This window comes from Gopherus evgoodei, chromosome 2 (assembly GCF_007399415.2).
Source record: "Gopherus evgoodei ecotype Sinaloan lineage chromosome 2, rGopEvg1_v1.p, whole genome shotgun sequence".
NCBI lineage: Eukaryota > Metazoa > Chordata > Testudines > Testudinidae > Gopherus > Gopherus evgoodei.
The window spans coordinates 130,446,823-130,468,854 of record NC_044323.1 but is presented as its reverse complement, the minus strand read 5'-3'; the positions used below and the strand labels follow the sequence as shown (position 1 = coordinate 130,468,854).

General features: G+C 44.3%; 1 protein-coding gene across 2 annotated transcripts in view; it reads left to right on the top strand.

The window, feature by feature from the left end:
* The window catches only part of SEMA5A (semaphorin 5A), a 620,036-nt gene that overhangs the window by 199,229 nt on the left and 398,775 nt on the right, over positions 1-22,032 (top strand). For both annotated transcript variants that reach the window (XM_030551691.1, XM_030551692.1), the window contains exon 3: positions 2,119-2,218. In XM_030551691.1, the coding sequence (XP_030407551.1) occupies positions 2,119-2,218 (100 nt within the window). The remainder of the gene's footprint in view (positions 1-2,118; positions 2,219-22,032) is intronic.

Below are 22,032 nucleotides of genomic sequence, written 5' to 3'. Positions count from 1 at the left end.
TCTCCCCCTTTGAGCTGCCAGTATGAGTCTGTCTTCCCTTCATTGCCCAGACAGTTCCAGTCTTTCCTACCAGACTCTGAGTCTTCCCATGCTGCAGCTCCTTGTCCCAGTCCAGCTATTATCTCCTCTGCATTGCAGTCAGGTGGCTTTCTCTTCCACACAGCCTGGGCAGCAGCAGCAGCAGGAGGAACACTGAGAGCACGGAAGAAACCATCTCCTGGCCCTCAGTTCCCAAGTCTGGCACCAAGCTTCTCGTAACAACCAGGAGCAACATTGGAGGGAAAGTCCTGCTCAGCCCCTACAGCCTTAGGTTGGAGCATGCTCAGTTCAGATGTAATTTATGATGAAATCAGCAGTGGAAATCTTACAAGTCTCTGCTGATCATGTGCAACTTGACATTTTTTCAGAGGCTTATAAATGGCCAGATTTAAACAGATTTCCATGGGGTCACCATGACACTAGGGAGCCCCCTTTCAGCCAGATATTAAGCTGTTGCTCCGAAGCATGGGGATGCTAGAACTTCTCAAACAAAAGGTTGTATGATGGTTTTTAACAACATTCCCCCTCCCCTAATCTCATTTGTGGAAATGGCTGGACTGGTTTTGCTGAAATTTTCCAAAAAATACTCAGCCTGAGGCAGACACCCTGCACGGACAATCTCAGCCCAAACTGTTAAAAGGTGGGCAATATTGTCAGCAAGTGAAAACAAAGGCTTATAATAGGACGTGTTGGGAGCTTTAACAAATAGGCCATGCCATAATATAGTAACTACCAGTTCCACCTACAATACTGTAACTGTTCCCATTGTGTACATATTCTCACAGCAGCTGGAAGCACCACTTTGACACCACTGATTGATTACCTCCGATCCACCTCCTTATAACAGGCAGTGGAACAGACCATGCAAACCTACAAACCCAAGATCCTTCATGTATATTCAGCTAGCATTGCCTGGTGGCTACATATGAAGTATTTTTAAAAAAATGCTTCACTGAGCTCTGGATTGGAGAAAATCAGGTATTTTGTACTGTTGCTATATAAGAAAGGGTCAGTTTTACAACATTAAATGTTTATAAATAACAATTGTGTGTGCCTAATGTGTGTGAATACTCATGTTGTGTGCTGAAATCATCCATGTCCACATGCATATATTTAATGTGGCACCCAACTAGTCATATATGTGCAGAAATAGTTGATTTGCACCTGTACAGCACCCACTAGTTAGGCATGTACAATTGCTTATATGTGCTTTATTTAAAAAATCTGGATCTATATGTGTACAGGCAGTCCTCGACTTTATGATGTTCGACTTAAATGAACAGCACTTACGATACTTCTGAATTGACACCCTCATTCGACTTACGACAATTGGTTTCGACTTTACGATGCTCAGTCCCGCAATGGAGTGGATTGTGGTTCCGACTTCGACGTTTCAACTTACGACGCAATTTTCAGGAACCAATTGTGTTATAAGTCTGAGGACTGCCTGTAATGTGAGTGTGAATGGTGTGTTGATGTTTCTCAAATTGTGACGTTTTCCCTTTGGCCTTCTGCCTTTGTATTGCACTGTTCTACATAATTCTTTTCTGTAAGAAAAGTTTATGATAAAAATGCAATGGCTGAATGTGGTGTTTCTATTCTCCCCCATTTTTTTGTGTGAAAATGTAAAAAATAAATTATTTTTGCTTAATATGCTTAGCTCAACAGGACTTTATTGTGGTTTTTAAAGTCTTCAGCTATTTGTGGTTTAGTTGTACAGGAAATAATTTTGTTTGCATTTGGTTATCCTCTAATGAAACGTGGTAGCTGCGCTGTGTTGTTGTCTGCCTTGTTCTGTGCCTGGGGAAGAAAAGCACATCTGGCTTCTACATCAGAACTAAACATCGATACCTCATTCAGCTGTTTATTGGGTGACTGCCCTCTATGTTATATAGGTCTATAGTGCAGATTATCTATACAGTGGTAAAAATCCCATATGGCCCCTTTAAAGAATCACACTGAATCACACTGGGAAGCCTCCACACCCCCACAGTACCTCTGAGATGTAATATTTGCTATCTGATTCACTGTAACTATGTTTCCTGTAGTAACAAGTATATTCTCCTTTTATTCCTTTAGAGATTGCCCCCTGGTTACATGTGTTCAGAGCAGAGAATGCTGTGGACTTCTCACAATTAACATTTGACCCAGGACAAAAAGAACTTATTGCTGGAGCAAGGTGAGAAGTTTATGTGCTTCTGTTGATTATTCTTGTGTGTAGTTAAGTGCTAGCGAGCCAAATTCTGCCTTCAGTTGTACCTATGCTACTCCGTTTACATCAAGTCATGAAGACATACTGAACTGGATGTAACTAGAGTTTAATCTATTATAACTGACAGAAAATGTAAAGTGCTCTATATTCTCATTTTTAGGAGCCTTGTCCTGTAGTCATTGCAAACTCAGAACTATTATTAATGTCAGTGAGGGATCAACACAGGACATGACCCTAAGAGGTAAAGTTGCTTTAAGCCCACGTAGGAAGAGTTTAATTCAGGACACATTTTATAGCAACCCCAAATATGGTTTTACAGCACTTCTTTTTCCTCTTCAATGATCCTATTCATGGTCCAATCTTGCTGCCTTGTTCTTGAATGGGATATATATAAAGGCAGTAGTTTTCAAACTATGGTCCATAGTGAATTACTCTCGCATGCTCTGTAGAGCTTCTTCTGTCATAGTGGCAAAACATTTGTTGGTCTGCAGACACTGATTTGTCCTAGTAATTGTAGCCCAGTCGAATTCTTAGGTTTCCCAAGACTTTAACCAATTAAATTTAAATTTTAACAAAATATTTTTGACTACATCTATCTTTTTAATTTACAAAGCACCAATGAACATAATATCTAGGTTCCATCTAACACCAGCAGCATGTTGCTACTTCACATTTTTCTTCGGAAGCTCAAGAAGTAGTCCACAAAATAAAGAAGCTTGAGAACTGCATTATGGCTCAAATTCTGCCATCATACCTGAACAATTTCCATTGGTGTCAGTGGAATGGTGTGTGTGGTTTGTTTCTGGCAAAATTTGGCCCTGGAGCTCAAACTGACTGTTAAATAGTTTTATGGCAGCTTTCAAAATCATGAGAAGCCTGATGAAAAAAAGTTTTTTCAAGAGAAAATCCTTAGCATGGTCATTACCAGGTAAACTTCAGGCCATTTTGTATAGTCCATAGCTACCAGTAATTATTGATTGCCAACCTCTGTCTCAAAGGCCCAAGTTCATCAACATCAATGTGCTCCATTAGTGTCCCCATGAAATATTCTGCATTGGGGTTCTCCTGACTTATGGGGACCCATCTTTGCAACACAAGCATCACATTTTCTGCACCTATTTTCTACATTCTGCCTGTTTTTTCCCAGTATAAATCCTCTCTTAGCTTGGCTAAGAGTTTGTAACTCCCAGAATTTCCAGAGGTTTTAAAATTATGATAACTACAGAACCCCTTTTTTCAACGTATCTGGCACAATCAGCTGCCACCTGTACACATCACCTGCTGGTTTTCACATTTTCTAGTCAATATTTCATCTTTAAATTCCAAACTTCCCTTACATTCTTCTGTATATATAATCATTAATCTGTTCTATAAATTATATCACTACCAGGAGATCCTTTCGGGTAGTACAGTAATTTCTCTCTGGTGAAAATAGATTTTTGCTGTAATAAGCCAGCACCCTCTCAAATCCTTAGTGTCCTTTGTCAATACTGCCCCTGATCTGTAAGTACCAGCATTTGTGTCCAATATGAAAAGGGGTTTGAGACACAGGTGGACTAAGATAGGAGGAGTTACAAGAACTCTTTTCAAGTCTGAAAATGCTAAATCAGACTTTGCTGACCACTGAAATTGTAGGGCTGATCCTTGTACCTTTAAGATTTGCCCCTTCACATTGGTGTCCCCCCGTTTCCCAAACTGGGAGAGGGATTTTCACTAGACCCTATGAAACTCACTCATGCCTTAATTTATAATACTCCTTCTAATTGTAGCCAATTATTTTAAGTCCAGCATTTAATTGAATTTATTCCCTGAATTTTTCATTATTCTTCATTTCCCTTGTTTTACAAACCAAATGTAACTGTTTCCCCAATCATTCAGAAATGCCATGAACCAGATTAGAATCCCAATTCCACCATGCATTTCATAAAATTATAGATTAGAGTTGGAAGAGACCTCAGGAGGTCATCTAGTTCAACTGCCTGCTCAAAGCAGGACCAATACCAACTAAATCATCCCAGCCATGGCTTTGTCAAGCTGGGCCTTAAAGACCTCTAAGGATGGAGATTCCACTACCACCCTAGGTAACCCATTCCAGTGCTTTACTACCCTCCTAGTGAAATAGTTTTTCTTAATATCCAACCTAGACCTCCCCCACTGCAACTTGAGATCATTGCTTCTTGTTCTGTTATCTGCCACCACTGAAAACAGCCTAGCTCCATCCTCTTTGGAATCCCTTCAGGTAGTTGAAAGCTGCTATCAAAATCCCCCCTCACTCTTCTTTTCTGCAGACTAAATAAGCCCAGTTCCCTCAGCCTCTCCTCATAAGTCATGGGTCCCAACCCCCTAATCATTTTCATTGCCCTCCACTGGACTCTCTCCAATTTGTCCACATCCTTTCTGTAGTAGGGGGCCCAAAACTAGGGGCAATACTCACCAGTGCTGAATAGAGGGGAACAATCACTTCCCTTGATCTGCTCGCAGTTGCTCGCAGTGCTCCTACTAATGCAGCCCAATATGCCGTTAGCCTTCCTGGCAACAAGAGCACACAGTTGGCTCATATTCAGCTTCTCATCCACTGTAATCCCCATGTCCTTTTCTGCAGAACTGCCCCAGCCTGTAGCAGTGAATGGTATTCTTCTGTCCTAAGTTCAGGACTCTGCACTTGTACTTGTTGAAGCTCATCAGATTTCCTTGGCCCAATCCTCCTATTTGTCTAGGTGACTCTGGACCCTATGCCTACCCTCCAGCGTATCTACCTCTGTCCCCAGTTTAATGTCATCCATGAACTTGCTGAGGGTGCAATCTATCCAATCATCCAGATCATTAATGAAGATGTTGAACAAAACAGGCCCCAGGACCGAGTTTTCAATGATAATGGCCAATGGCTCTGCAATCACATCAGCCAACTCCCTCAGCACCCTCGAATGCATTGCATCCGGCCCCATGAACTTGTGTATGTCCAGCTTTTCAAAGTAGTTCTTCACCTGTTCTTTCACGATTGAGGGCTGCTCACCTCCTCTGCATAGTGTGCTGCCCAGAGCAGTAATCTGGGAGCTGACTTTGTCTGTGAAGACCAAGGCAAAAAAAGTCTTGAGTACTTCAGCTTTTTCCACATCAGCTGTCACTAGATTGCCTCTCCCATTCAGTAAGGGTCCCACACTTTTCCTGATCTTCTTTTTGTTGCTAACATACCTGTAGAAATTCTTCTTGTTACCCTTCACATCCCTTGCTAGCTGCAACTCCAGTTGTGCATTGACCTCACTGATTACACCCCTGCATGCCTGAACAATATTTTTATACTCCTTCCTAGTCATCTGTCCAAGTTTCCACTTCTTGTAAGCTTCCTTTTTGTGTTTAAGCTGCCCAAAGATTCCTCTGTTAAGCCAAGCTGATTGCCTGCCATATTTGCTATTCTTTCTGCGCATAGGGATGGTTTGTTCCTGTGCCCTCAATAAGGCTTCTTTAAAATACAGCCAGCTCTCTTGGATTCCTTTCCCCCTCATATTAGCCTCCCAGGGGATCCTGCCCATCAGTTCCCTGCTTTTCTGAAGTGCGGGATCCATATTTTGCTGCTCTCCTTTCTTCCTTTTGTCAGGATCCTGAACTCGACCATCTCATGATCATATTAGACACAGAGCTGTATTACAGGGCTCATGGTAATCAGCTTCCACCTTCATCTCTAGCAGCTGCTTCTTTATTTGATTGGCTGCTTCAAGGAAAGATTTAAGTTCTGTGGCAAATTTCAGAGCTTCCTGTAGTGTCCTTTGCCTCCTTTTGCTGATCTTGATCTGCAAGCCCAAATCCAGTTGAACATAAATTGGTCAATTGCTAATTCATCCTGGAAGTCCTTGCTGGTAATCTGGATTCACCAGGAACACAAATCTCCTGAGGTCCTCTGCTTGTTCAGTTAAGATTTCCTTTTTCCTCTCCTACCATTTCTCAGGTGCGTCCTGGCCCACAAAGAGTAGTGGCTGGCTCCAAGCTGCCAATCAAGAGCTTGTAGCAGGTCTGGATAACTGACTCTTTTTTCTGGGGTAAGTTCTGCAGGACCATCAGAGTCAGGCCATTCAAGTTGGCTGTTAGAAACCTCCTTCTCTGTTCTTTCTCCCACCTGTTCATTTGGGCTATGATGTTAAACTGAGCCAAATAAACCTCCCAGGGAGTTTTATTCCTGTAAGATAATGGGATTTTGTGTTACTTGAGCTAGAACAATCTGACCTATCCCTCCTTAAGGTTAGAAACCAGTTAGAAAAGTTTTGGAAATGTCTTGTCTTCCCCAGTTGCTGTATGCAGTGTAGTTGTAGCCGTCTTGGTCCCAGGATATTAGAGGGACGAAGTGGGTGAGGTAGTATCTTTTATTGGTCCATCTTGTCTCTCTATCTTCCCCAAGTCACCTCGATGGCCTAAGTCCTTATTCAGGTGGCTGACTTGCACTGTGATCTAGGACCCTTTGGATTCCTTCTGTCTGGAGCTGAAATTATAGCTCCTTAAATCCTTGCTCTAGTATACTTGTACTAGCAAGTTCCAAGTGTGCCAAAGTTTTCCTGGTCTTCCCTATAATCTGGAAAATATTTTGGTCCATTGCAGTCAGGTTGCTGGTCACCTCTCTCTGTCTTGCTAGACCAGACTGGACATTTTTGTTTTGGACTTTCAAATCTGCCTTGACACTTGATAGCTGCTACCCCAACATAGATTGTATCTCTAAACAGGTCATCTCTCCGTCCTTCTCCAGGTATTGCTTTATTATTTTCTGTGAAGTCTCTTGCTCTTTTTTTTAGATCTTTTTTAATTCCTTTTCGCCATCTTTGAGTTCTGTGAGCTCTTCCATTATCTGTTCTATCTTCTTTTAACAGGAATAATAGCTCACAATTTCTCTCATTGGAAACTCTATCCCAATGTTGTCCCTTTTAGCCTGTGCCACTAACTAATATTTGTGGCCCTGCAGGCTTGTTTCTGTTCAGAGAAGAAATTGGTTATTCAGATCAGGTATTTGTTTAGTGCAGTCTTCTTTATTTACAAAGAATGTACACACAGTTCTATTTCCCTGAACACAGTAGGAACAAACAGCAGGCAGTTTCCTTGCTCAGAATTTCCAATCAGTTCTGTGTCCATAGGAGCTCTGTCTCTCTATTCCTTCTGAGAGTCAAGCTTGCAACTGCTTGTCTTGCTTTCAAGTGTCTTTCTTCTGTCTTTCTGCTTCTTACACACACACCTTCCAAAGAACCCCTTAGGTCCTGCATTTGGCATCAGAGAACCCCACAGCTTCTGATCTGGCCTTGCTATATGGTCAATTGCCTTATCAGCTTTAATTAGCTCTGTGATTTTCTTTGGATCAAAAATTCACTTGATGGCAGCCATTAACAACTTCCAGTATGACAACAGATTGTTTTATAGTCCGCATTGAAACTGAACCACAGCTGTAGGGACACTTTTTTAAAAAAAGTAACATTTTGCCTTCTGTCAGCCTATTGTGCAAAATAAGATATATATGTGTGTTATTGGAAAGGGACTTCTGAAACAAGAGAGCAGCTCCTAGAACGACTGATGCCTTAGCTTGGTTCTTAGTGACAAAATGCAATTGACTACCTGCCTGGGACAATTCTCCACAAATTTCCTGCATAGCAAAATTCATTCAGAAAAATATGGGGGAACTTTATCATTCTCAGTTTTGATAAAATGTTCCAAAGAGCATAGTCAAAGAAAAGTGAAGGTTTCAATACAATTTCTGAAACTGAATCAGAAAGGGAAGGTCAGTTCTTTATGGCTCTTAAGTTTTGAAATTTGCTCAGGTAAGAAATAGCAGAGGCTGTACTATTATCTCAGTTGTTTCTAGATTGAACTCAAGTAAGACTTTCAAATAAAAACTGACTCACAGAAAATGTCAATAATGAGTATTAAACTTTGCTTTCTCTGTGAGACTCTTCTGTTTTATTTTATGTATTGATTTAAACAGAAGAATGATATGGGAACACTCTAGAGAAACTTCAGAACAGCAGTGACTCTGCAAAAGATTTGGGGGTTGTGACGGATAATAAGCTGAACATGAGCTCACAGTGTGACGCTGTGGCCAAAAGATCTAATGTGATCGTTGGATGCATAAACAGGAATCTTGAGTAGTAGCAGAGAGGTTATTTTATCTCAGTGTTTGGCATAGCTGGAATATTGTGTCCAGTTTTGGTGTCCATAGTTCAAGAAGGATGTTTATAAATTGGAGAGGGTTCAAAGAAGAGCTACAAGAATGATTTCCAGGATTAGAAAACAGGCCTTCCTCTTTGAGTGCTTGTTCATGTCTATTCTATGCTAGCTGTGTGTGCGCCGCATACACTGTTGCCAGAGATTTTTCCCTCAGTGGTAACTGTTGGCTCAACTCTAACGCCCTCTGGATTTGTACGCATATGTGCCTGTGTAAGGGGTGCTGCCAGCCCCACACCCTCTCAGTTCCTTCGTGCTGTCCGTGATTGTTGCTGGAATGATCCTTCTTGGTGCGGCAAGGCTTCTTTCCTGGGACTCTTCGCCCCAGAGACTGGGCATGCCCTAGTCCTCAGGCTTCAAGCCGTGTGCCTCTTACATCAAACCTATGCCAGTGAGTAACCCACACTCTAGCTGTGTAAATTGTCTGAGGGAAACTCATGTAAAAAATAAGTGCCAGATCTGCAGGAACTTCAGACCTTGCCCTGAGAAGGACAGAGACATTCTGCTGAAGGCCATTTTCATGAAGACTGCCCTCAGACCAGTCTCGAAGCCAAACCGCTCTGAATCAGTGCCAGGCACCTCAATATCTGTTCGTACCTCCAGCACCTTGCTCTTTCCAGCACCACTCACCATCTCCGGTGCTGAGGAAGAAGCATAAGAAACAGTGCACAGAAAGAGGGCACTCACTGGTGCAGAAGGACAAGCGAGGAGAGGCTAGTACAAGTGAAACCCGTGCCAAGCCAGTCTTCCTCCCCCAAGCCAGTGATGGCACCATCGAGTCTGCCTAGGGTGTTGAGTCCAAAGTGGCACCCTCCACTGATTCCTGGAAGTTGCCACCGTGCCAGTGGTCTGAAAGACCCTTTGACCCTGGAGGCCTTCCAAGCTGCGAAGGACCTCTTTTCCCTCCCAGTTCTGCTGACTCCAAGGGGGCAGAGGCAGAACAATGTACGGCTCCACCATGGTCCCTGAGGGAAGACTCCTCTTCGGAGTCTGAAGGAGAATCAGTTGCTCCACCCAGAGCACATCACTGCTACCCAGCCTACGCTGCACTAGACTTTGGCACCGATCCCTGTGCCGGCACCTGGCCAGTGAGCCACTGGCTGATGCAGTGGCCATATCGGAACCCCTCCAACTGCTCTTATTCAGTGGCTTCAGAGAGACAGGCTTCCTACTTGGCACTGGATCTTGAGTCCAGCTCTGGAGATGACTCAGGTGGACATTGCAGAAGTAGAAGAGGAAGGAGCTCCTCTTCTGGCACAAGCCTCCTCCTCATCTCCAGATGAGGCCATTGTGGGAAACAGTAGCCTGCTTCCGCAGGACGACTTTAGGACCCATCAGGACCTTTTTGAAGTAGGTTGCAGCAAACCTGGATCTAAAAATAGAGAAGCTCAGAGCCTGCACACAGCGGGATTGACATCCTGGTTGCAGCAACTCCCTCCCTTGCCCATCAATGAGGCTGTGATGGGACCAGTCAAAGCCCTGTGGCAAAAGCCTTCTTCTCTGCCCCCCACTTCGAAGAGGGCAGAGACAAAGTACTATGTACCCACGAGAAGGTTTGAATACCTCTACTCGCATTCTCTCCTGGAGTTCCTGGTGGTTGCTGCAGCAAATGAGCAAGATAGATAGGGCCAGTTGACTGCTACCCTGAAGAATAAGGATGCAAAGAAACTAGATCATTTCAGGAGGAAAGCTTATTTAACAGGTAGCCTTCAGTCATGTATCTCTAACCAACAAGCATTGCTTGGAAGATATGATTTTATCTTTGTGACTCCTTGTCTAAATTTAAAGACTCTACCACAAAAGGTGAGAACGGAGTTTGTGGCCCTCCTAGAAGAGAGTAAGAACGTGGCCAGGACCTCTCTCCAGGTGGCTCTGGATATGGCTGACTTGGCAGCCAGGACAATGGCCTCAGCAGTTACCTTGAGGTGTTGTTCTTGGCTCCAGTTCTCTGGCCTCCCCCATGATGACCAGGGTCTCCCCTTTGAAGGCTCCTCTCTTTATTCGGAGCAAACAGACCCAAGGGCCATCCTTTGTTCCTTTGGTCTTTAACCCCCTTGGTTCCCAGGAAGCACTTCAAGTTCCAGCAGCCTCCTCAGTTCTCTGCACTTTCTAGACAGGAGTCCTACATGAGAAAGGGAAGCAATTACCAATGGCACCAACTCTTCCCATCCACCTCAGCCTCCCAGTCTGGGTCTCAGAGATACTCCAGCAGGCCCAAGCAGGCTTTTTAAAGGTGCGCCCGAGGGCGCTGTACCAGTTGATGTCTGAAATCCATCTCCCCCTTTATTTTTGGCCCGTCTGTCGTCATTCAGCCCGGCATGGTTATTCATAACATCAGACCACTGGGTCTTGCGTCAGAGAGAGTCAGATATATCCTTCATCTTTTATCAACCCCTCCCTCTGACTCCCCCCTCCTGTCCCTGTTCAGGGACCCTTCTCACAAGCAGCTCATTGTCCAGGAGGTGCAATCCCTTCTATGTGCAGGGGCCATGGAAGAAGTTTCCAAGAACTGAGGGGGAAGCGGTTTTATTCCTGATATTTCCTAAGGTCAAAGGGGGCCTCCGACCCATCTTGGTCCTGCATCACCTCAACAGATATCTCAAGAAACTGAGATTCTGCATGGTCTCCCTGACCTCTGTCATTCTCTCCCTGGATCCAGGAGACTGGTACACTGCCCTTGGCCTAAAGGATGATCATTTTCACATTTCTATCTTCCGTGGCCACAGATTTCTCAGATTTGTAGTGAGTCAGTGCCATTACCAATTCACCACTCTTCTCTTTGGCCTTTTAGTAGTCCCCTTTGTAGTCTCTGAGGGTATAGTTGTAGCAGCCTTCCTCAGGTGATGGAGTGTGTGAGTCTACCCAGACCTCGATGACTGGCTGATCAAAGGCTGATCACAAACTCAAGTACAGAACAGCATCCTGATAAACGAGCCAGTCAGCTCTGGTCCCGGTTCAGAGACTCGAATTCATCAGGACCGTGCTCGACTCAACCCAAGTCAGAGCCATTCTGCCAGAGACCTGATTCCAGACCATGTTGGGCCTGATATCCAAAATCATGGTTCACCCAATCATGACTGCTTGCTTGCAAACAGGGGCTGCTAACAGGGAGTTTTGCAAGGGAGTTCTCCAGGTGGGGTAAGTGACTGTCTGTAGTGTGTCTGTGTTTGGGGGTTACTTGCAGTATGCTGTGTGCTGAGCTTATGTTTGTCAGTCTGTTTGTTTGGTGGTTTGAAGGACCGTGTGCTGTGGCTGGCAGTTGGAGGCCATGAGCTTCAAAGGAAGGTTTGAAAGCTCGAAGCCTCTGGTAATTGGCTGAGCCTTAATCAGTAGGCGAGGCATTAACTCAGGCCAGGGCTTTATAAAGCCGCGCACAAGCGACCAGGGAGCTTGTGAACAGGGAGTTTTGCCAGAGAGTTTGGAAGGGGAGTGGGAAAGGAGGGGGCGGTCCCTTGTCGGTCCTACTTGTTCCCCTGTAGTCCCCTTAAAACCTATAATCCAAACCATATTCCAAAACCCCTTTCTTTAAACCACCCTTTCATTAACTAGGAGACAATGCAGGCAGAAGCCCAGCAGCAGAACGGGGGCTATCCAGTTTATTGCACTGAGTGTAGCATTTATGAGTACCTGCCTTATGGGCGGGTGGCGTATGTGTGCAGTCAGTGCAAGGAGCTCCTGGCCCTCAGAGACCATGTACGGACTTTGGAGGCCAGGGTGGTGGAACTGGAGGAGCTAAGAGAGGCAGAGAGATGTGTTGATGACGCTTTCCGGGACACTGTAGAATTGTCCCACCTCCACTCAGACAGCCTCTATGCTGTTGAGGAGGAAGAAAGGCTCATGGAAGCAGAGCAGTCAATGGGAGCAGAGGGAAACCTTCCCATAGTTGGGACCCTCCTTCCAGATGGTGCTGGGGTTGCCTCTCGCACTGAGATTACCTCTCCGGGGGAGGGAACTCCAGTTGTTAGGAAAAGGCAGGTGTTAGTAATGGGAGATTCGATCATTAGAAACATAGATAGCTAGGTTTGTGATGACCGGGAGAACCGTATGGTGACTTGCCTGCCTGGTGCGAAGGTTGTGGATCTCTCGAGGCATCTAGACAGACTTATGTGTAGTGCTGGGGAGGAGCTGGTGGTCGTGGTACATGTAGGTACCAATGACATAGGGAGGGTAGGAGAATGTCCTGGAAGCCAAATTTAGGCTGCTAGGGAAGAGACCGAAATCCAGGGCCTCTATGGTGGCATTCTCAGAAATGCTCCCAGTTCAACGCGCAGGGCCAGGTAGGCAGGCAGAGCTTCAGAGTCTCAATGCGTAGATGATACAATGGTGTAGAGAGGAGGAGTTTATGTTCATTAGGAACTGGGGAAACTTTTGGGATGGAGGGAGCCTATACAGGAGAGATGGGCTCCACCTAAACCAAAGTGGAACCAGACTGCTGGCACTAAACATTAAAAAGGTTGTAGAGCAGTTTTTAAACTAGGAGATGGGGGAAAGCCAACTGCTGCAGAAGAACATGTGGATCGGACACACACTTCTCTTAGGGGAGAGTCTGATGACAGGGAATCTCCAGGGTATAGTCAGGAACAGAGGACGGACGAGGATAATGTAAGGACCAGATCAGATGATAAACAGTCACATAAAAAAGAATCTGGCACATCAGAAAAGGGCAGACAAATAAACAAGGACAAGTTTTTAAAGTACTCGTACACAAATGCTAGAAGTCTAAATAATAAGATGGGTGAACTAGAGTGCCTTGTGATAAAGGAGGATATTGATATAATAGGCATCACAGAAACATGGTAGTCTGAGAGTAATCAATGGGACACAATCATTCCAGGGTACAAAATATATTGGAAGGACAGAACAGGTTGTGCAGGGGGAGGAGTGGCACTATATGTGAAAGAAAATGTAGATTCAAATGAAGTAAAAATCTTAAGCGAATCCGCATGTTCCATAGAATTGCTATGGATAGAAATTTCATGCTGTAATAAAAATATAACATTAGGGATCTATTATCGACCACCTGACCAGGACAGTAATAGTGATGATGAAATGCTAAGGGAAATTAGAGAGGCTATCAAAATTAAGAACTCAATAATAGTAGGGGATTTCAATTATCCCCATATTGACTGGGAATATTTCACTTCAGGACGAAATGCAGAGATAAAATTTCTCGATACTTTAAATGACTGCTTCATGGAGCAGCTGGTACGGGAACCCACAAGGGGAGAGGCAACTCTAGATTTAATCCTGAGTGGAGCGCAGGATCTGGTCCAAGAGGTAACTATAGCAGGACCACTTGGAAATAGTGACCATAATACAATAGCATTCAACATCCCTGTGGGGGGAAGAACACCTCAACAGCCCAACACTGTGGCATTTAATTTCAAAAGAGGGAACTATACAAAAATGAGGGGTTAAACAAAAGTTAAAAGGTACAGTGACTAAAGTGAAATCCCTGCAAGTTGCATGGGCCCTTTTTAAAGACACCATAATAGAGGCCCAACTTCAATATATACCCCAAATTAAGAAACACAGTAAAAGAACTAAAAAAGAGCCACCGTGGCTTAACAACCATGTAAAAGAAGCAGTGAGAGATAAAAAGACTTTCTTTAAAAAGTGGAAGTCAAATCCTAGTGAGGCAAATAGAAAAGAGCACAAACACTGCCAGCTTAAGTGCAAGAGTGTAATAAGAAAAGCCAAAGAGAAGTTTGAAGAACGGCTAGCCAAAAACTCCAAAGGTAATAACAAAATGTTTTTTAAGTACATCAGAAGCAGGAAGCCTGCTAAACAACCAGTGGGGCCCCTTGACGATCGAGATACAAAAGGACCGCTTAAAGACGATAAAGTCATTGCGGAGAAACTAAATGGATTCCTTGCTTCAGTCTTCACGGCTGAGGATGTTAGGGAGATTCCCAAACCTGAGCCGGCTTTTGTAGGTGACAAATCTGAGGAACTGTTACAGATTGAAGTGTCACTAGAGGAAGTTTTGGAATTAATTGATAAACTCAACATTAACAAGTCACCGGGACCAGATGGCATTCACCCAAGAGTTCTGAAAGAACTCAAATGTGAAGTTGCGGAACTATTAACTAAGGTTTCTAACCTGTCCTTTAAATCAGCTTTGGTACCCAATGACTGGAAGTTAGCTAATGTAACGCCAATACTTAAAAAGGGCTCTAGAGGTGATCCTGGCAATTACAGACAGGTAAGTCTAACGTCGGTACCAGGCAAATTAGTCGAAACAATAAGTAAGAATAAAATTGTCAGACACATAGAAAACATAAACTGTTGAGCAATAGTCAACATGGTTTCGGTAAAGGGAAATTGTGTCTTACTAATCTATTAGAGTTCTTTGAAGGGGTCAGCAAACATGTGGACAAGGGGGATCCAGTGGACATAATGTACTTAGATTTCCAGAAAGCCTTTGACAGGGTCCTTCACCAAAGGCTCTTATGTAAATTAAGCTGTCATGGGATAAAAGTGAAGGTCCTTTCATGGACTGAGAACTGGTTAAAAGACAGGGAACAAAGGGTAGGAATTAATGGTAAATTCTCAGAATGGAGAGGGGTAACTAGTGATGTTCCCCAAGGGTCAGTCCTAGGACCAATTCTGTTCAATTTATTCATAAATGATCTGAAGAAAGGAGTAAACAGTGAGGTGGCAAAGTTTGCAGATGATACTAAACTACTCAAGATAGTTAAGACCAAAGCAGATTGTGAAGAACTTCAAAAAGATCTCACAAAACGAAGTGATTGGGCAACAAAATGGCAAATGATATTTAATGTGGATAAATGTAAAGTAATGCACATTTGAAAAAATAACCCCAACAATACATACAATATGATGGGGCTAATTTAGCTACAACAAGTCAGGAAAAAGATCTTGGAGTCATCGTGGATAGTTCTCTGAAGATGTCCACGCAGTGTGCAGAGGCGGTCAAAAAAGCAAACAGGATGTTAAGAATCACTAAAAAGAGGATAGAGAATCAGACTGAGAATATATTATTACCCTTATATAAATCCATGGTATGCCCACATCTCGAATACTGTGTTCAGATGTGGTCTCCTCACCTCAAAAAAGATATACTGGCACTAGAAAAGGTTCAGAAAAGGGCAACTAAAATGATGAGGGGTTTGGAGAGGGTCCCATATGAGGAAAGATTAAAGAGGGTAGGCCTCTTCAGCTTGAAAAGAGGAGATTAAGGGGGGATATGATAGAGGTATATAAAATCATGAGTGATGTGGAGAAAGTGGATAAGGAAAAGTTGTTTACTTATTCCCATAATACAAGAACTAGGGGTCACCAAATGAAATTAATAGGTAGCAGGTTTAAAACAAATAAAAGGAAGTTCTTCTTCAAGCAGCGCACAGTCAACTTGTGGAACTCCTTACCTTAGGAGGTTGTGAAGGCTGGGACTATAACAATGTTTAAAAGGGAACTGGATAAATTCATGGTGGCTAAGTCCATAAATGGCTATTAGCCAGGAAAGGTAAAGAATGGTGTCCCTAGCCTCTGTTCATCAGAGGATGGAGATGGATGGCAAGAGAGAGATCACTTGATCATTGCCTGTTAGCTTCTCTCCCTCTGGGGCACCTGGCATTAGCCACTGTTGGTAGACAGATACTGGGCTAGATGGACTTTTGGTCTGACCCGGTACGGCCGTTCTTATGTTCTTATGTCAAACCTTTGGGACACATGGCAGCATGTACTTACATGGTACAGGATGCAAGGCTGCGCACCAGGCCTCTCCAGATGTGGCAAGCATCCCAGTCTACTCCCTGAGCAGACACCACTTAGACTCTCTACTCACGGTCGCACCTCCAGTCCTTGCATCCCTGGTATGGCGGAGACACCCAAGACTGGTAACTGTTGGTAGCCTTGGTCTTGCACGCATCAGACCTAGGGTAGGGAGCCCACCTCAACAACCTCAGGACCCAGGGCCTTTGATCCTAAGAAGAACGTTCCCTGCATATAAACATCATGGAATTCAGGGCTGTATGTTTAGCTTACCTAGTGTTCCTTATCCAGATCTCAGGTGAAGTGATGCAAATCCTGACAGACAACACCGTGACTATATTTTATATCAACAAACAGGGAGGGGATCGATCTTTGGCCTTGTGCCAGGAGGCCCCCTTGTGGGACTTCTGTGTTATACACCCTATTAATCTCGAGGTGACACATCTCCCCAAAACATACTAGCAGATCACCTCAGCAGATCCTTTTCCTCTCACTATGAGTGGTGTCTTCACTCTGAGGTCACCTGATCAGTCTTCCAGAGGTGGGGATCTCTTCAAGTGGACCTGTTCACTACGAAGCAGAAAAGGAAGTGCCATCAGTTTTGTTCATTGCATGGACACAACCCAGGCTCACTCTCTGATGCTTTCCTGTTCTCATGGACAGACCGGTTCCTCTATGCCTTTCCCCCACTTCTCTTGGTTCACATGGTCGTCCTAAATATCAAACGGGACAAGGTGAGGATTATTTTGAGAGCCGCAGCGTGGCTGTGCCAACATTGGTTCAGCCTCCTTGGTGGCAACCCTGCTTTTGCTCCCATTCTGCCTGGACTTGATTTTTTCAAGACCACGTCCGGCTGTTCCACCTAGACCATGCTTCCCTGCACCTAACTACATGGATGTTGCATGGCTGAATCCTGAAGAACAGGCCTGCTCAAAACAGGTTCAACAGGTCTTGCTAGGCAGTAGGAAGCCATTCACCAGGGTAACCTACTTGGCTGAATGGAAGTGTTTCTCTTCCTGAGCCTCCGAACTGCATCTTTCTCCATCTCATTCTTCTCTTCAATTTATCTTGGACTATCTGCTCCACCTAAGAAGCAAGGTTTGGTACTTTCATCTGTTAAGGGTAATTTGGCAGCCAATTCAGCCTTCCATCCTCCAGTGAGTGGCAGATAAATAGTCTCCCATGAGATGACCCTCCAGTTTCTCAAAGGGTTGGAAAGACTATCCTTAGGTTTTCGAACCGACCCCCCGCATGGGACTTAAACCTGGCTCCATCAAGGCTCACAAGGCCCCCATTAAAGCTGTTAGGTTTGTGCTTCCTACTGCTTCTCTACTGGAAAGTTGCTTTTCTGGTGGCAATCACCTTAGCCAGAAGGATCTCTGAGATCAAGGCCCTTACATCAGAACCACCTTACATGATGTTCTTCTAGGACAAGGTCCAAATGCATCCCCAACTGGCCTTCCTACCAAAAGTGGTGTCACAATTCTACCTGTCTTCTTTCCAAAGCCTTACAAAAACTCTGAGAAATGTCAATTCCATTTGTTGGATGTTAGTGGGCCCTCGCCTTTTATATTGAAAGGACTACCAAACCCTTCCATAAATCCATGAAACTCGTTGTAGCAATAGCTGAAAGGATGAGAGGCCTGTCTATGTCAACCCAAAGGATTTCATCCTGGATAACTGTTTGCATCTGAGCTTGCTACGAGCTGGTGAATGTTCTGCCTCTGGCCATTGTGACTACTCATTGCACAAGAGCCCAGGGTTCATCAGGAGCGTTTCTCATGCTGGTACCAATCCAGGACATCTGCAAAGCCGTAACCTGGTCATCTGTTCATACCTTTGCATCCCACTATGGCATCACCCAGTAGGCCTATGAGGATGCCAGTTTCGGGAGAGCAGTGTTGCAGTGAGCATGTCCATGAACTCCAAGCCCACCTCTGGGAGGACTGACTGTGAGTTACCAAGCATGGAGTGCACATGAGCAAGCACTCAAAGAAGAAAAAAATGATTACTAACCTTTCATAACTGTTGTTCTTCAAGATGTGTGCTCATGTCTGTTCAATGGCCCACCTTCTTACCCCTCTGTGGGAATTGCCAGCAAGAAGGAACTGAGAGGATGCGGGGCTGGTGGCACCCATTCTATTGACACATATGCATGCCTCTCCAGAGGGCAATGAATACCACTGAGGGAAAAATCTCTGGCAATGGTGCACGGGGCACACACACATCTAGCATGGAATGGACATGAAGCAACACATCTTGAAGAACAACAGTTATAAAAGGTTAGAAACGGTTTTTTATACTGATAGGGTCAAGGAGCTCAATCTCTTTAGCTTGACAAAGAGAATGTTGAGGGTTGACTTAATTATAGTCTATGAGTACCTTCACAGGGAATAAATATTTAATAATGGGCTCTTCAGTCTAGTAGAGAAACATGATCCAATGAATGGAAGTTGAAGCTAGACAAATCCAGACTGAAAATAAGGCATAATTTTTCAACAGTAATTAACCATTGGAACAATTTACCAAGGTTTGTGCTGGATTCTCCATCACTGACAGTTTTTAATTAAGATTGGATATTTTTCTAAATATATGCTCTAGGAATTATTTTGGGGAAGTTTTATGGTCTGTGCTATATGGGAGATCAGAACAGATTATTACACGGCACAACTGTGATGTGCAGAGGAATCGCCGGGAACCCCCATATAAATCCTGACTGGCCATGGGGTGAAATTTGTCTGTTTATTGGAAGAGGTGAGCATAAGAGATTTGCTTGGTACATGTATTCTCTGTGTGTTGTGCTTTAAACATCTATTTATTAGCAACCGTGTAAGGCTCTTTCACTGGGAGAAGGTTCCACAGACTCATAGAGCCCTAAGCTCCAAGGAAAAGGGCGAGTACTTAAATTGACCAGGTTTCTTCCTAAGTCCCATGGGTAAGAATAGGTGCCTTACACCTTGAGCCTTGAGAGCAAGGGTGGGAAGGCCTAAATTGATTGGGTCATGCTTTACATCCTTGATAAGGTATAGGTGGGGTGTCCTAAATTGACCAGGTATGCCTTAAGCCCTCGGTAGGGCATAGGAGGGGTGCCCTAGTTTTCCGCAGGTAACATACTGGTGGAGAATGAGGACAACCTAGGTCATTTGGATTGAGCCTTATACAGCAGTTGGACAGAATATTTGTGCTCTTCTGTCAACAGGATTGCAGCCTGTTGACAGAATGAACACTCCAGGGAATAGGGAGAGTGGGAAACTTACGTTGAAAATCCAGGAAATTGGTTGAGGAACCAAACCTCTTTGGAAAGTGGATAGTGGACCAAGGTCTGTGCCCATGGGAAGATGATTCTTTTCAAGGGGAAAAATGCACTGGAACATGTGTGTGAAGGATTTGAAGCATACCACAATAATATGAAGTTTACATTGAATAAATGGACTGTAAAGACTGCGGCTGGGTGGGCACTATGGAAAGTGTCTTGTAATCTGTCAAGATTAGTAATATCTCAGGAAAACCACTTAGACTTTGAATTGAAATTGGATATGGTAAAGGATACCTTAAATCAGCATAAAGCCTCTGTAAGTAAGGAAATAGAGATATTACATTTGAAATTGAGGGATGTTCAGGCAGTTGTCAGAACCATCCTGCAGGAAAAACAAGATTGGGCCCAGGCATGCGACGATCATTCTGCCTGCGTGCAACAGATTAAGACTTGAAATATAAACTGAGAGCCCAGAGGGGCATTGTGGTAGCAGTAAGGAGAGGAGTAGGTGCAGATACCAGGGGTACTTCAAACCCCTGAGATGATACTTAACTAGGGAAGGGTATATGGACTGATCCCGAGGGGACAGCTGCAACCCGATCCCAGGGCAGTAAATTATTACAATTGTCCCTTCTGCCCTTAGACTCTATGAATAATAAAATGGTTGTTAATATGTACAAAGAGATCAACTCTTTTTTGACTCACAGGTTCCAAAGCAGTTGCCATCCATGAACGACAGCAAACTGAGTAGTCTGGAAAACATTCAGAAACAACCTCTACAATGAAAAACACCTTAACCATTACTTTTAACATCAAATGCTACCTTGCAGATATGAGAAATGTGTTCTCCTGTCATCTGAAACCCTTCCTACAGAAAGGCAGGAGGAAAAAAAGAAGTTACTTCTAATATTAAGAGGCATCAGAGGGAGATGACTGTACTGCCTGCCTTCTTGCATTAGGAGTAGCAGATGGCCCGGTGGAGGGAAAAGAACTCTCAAGTTCACAGTTTTGTAGTATAGCCTGCATTGCAGTTGATTCTTCTTCCCTGTCCAACTGCACGCAAACTAAGGCAATGTCTCCAGGATGGGGACAGACAGCGGCAGACACAGCTGGTTGGGGCGTAGGTGACCTTCCTTGAGCAGCTCGGGAACCCCCTCCACTTCCAAGGAGTAGAGAGTCCTCCAGAAAGGGAGTATAGGAACCAGTTAGTTTTTTGGGTAGAGGAAGAGGGAGGAGAGTACAAAAAGGCTGGGCAGCTACGTTGTTCACAGAGGGAAGTGGGAGCAAGAGCAGAAAGAGGAGCAGACCCTGAGCTAGTGTTGCCAACTTAACGACTTTGTCACTACATTTTGTGACTTTTTTGATTTCCTAGTGAGAAAATAAGTGTCAAAGTGATTAGTGACAAATCTAGCATTCAGAGAAAGAAGTCACCAATATGTATAGTCACAAAATCATTCACAAGCTGCTCAGTAGTGTTAATAAAATCCATTCTATGCTCTTCTTACTACATTCTGTTGCAAACCAAGTCAATGTCATTAGGTCTCAATTGAGCATGTCCTCGAAAGGAAGCACATTCCAGGGCTTCTTGGGCTGAGATCACTATAATCTGCAGGTGAGGAAAAGAAGTTTGTGGAGGGTAATTAAATACTTTGCTAAAGCCAGTTGCACTTTGGAGAGAGCAGCATATTAGCCAGGTCTTATTTTTACCCAAATGTGTTCTTTCTCGCTGTACCGAAGTAGGTAGCACACCGTGTGATGTAGGGAAAGATGGGTAATGAAGTGGGCAGGGCAGGGGAGGCAGGTTAGCCAGTGAGGAGAGCCCCATGGATGGAAGGTGGGGTGGGATGAGACGGGGCCATGTGCCCCAATGGAGTGGGGGGCACTGTGCCTCCAGGGATGAAGCTCTTACTATAGGATCAAAGGTGGAGCTGGCTTGATTTGAGCTCCCCCTTACTCCTTCCCCTGACTTGGCCTGGGATCAGCTGCCCAGCAATTTTCAGAACTGAAACCCTGGAAGCAGGGAGGTGGGGGAAGGGGTCAGGTTAACGGATTTTTGTTTTTAAGTCCACTTTCTTGGTTCCCTGCAGCACCGAGCTCAAGTCAGGTGAATGCCATCTTCCCCCTGGTTCTGGGCTCTCTCTTTCACTAACCTGTCAGCTCAAATCCAGGCTGGCAAAAAAGGGAGGCTCAGCTGGAATTAACCAACCCCAGCCAACCTGGGCTGCAGTGTACAGAACACCCTTCCCAATGAGCAGAGGGCTGCAGTTTCCTCCCAATGAGCAGAGGGCGCCCTCCTGATGATGACAGTGTACTGTTGTAGTTGTTTCTGGTGTGCAACAGAATGTAGTAAGAAGAGCATGGAATGGATTTTACTAACACTATTGAGCTGTTTGTGAATGATTGTGTGACTATACTCACCTGTGTGTGTGTGTATATTTATATAAAATTCTCTGTTGATTTCTCTGGAAATTTTGTTTGGTGACATTTTTAACTCTTTCTGAGTGCTTAAACAGCTACATATAGCGATTTTTCAGAGTTTGTCTGGTGTCTTTCTGCTCTATGGAGTTGGCAACAGTGCCCTGAGCTGCTGTGCACT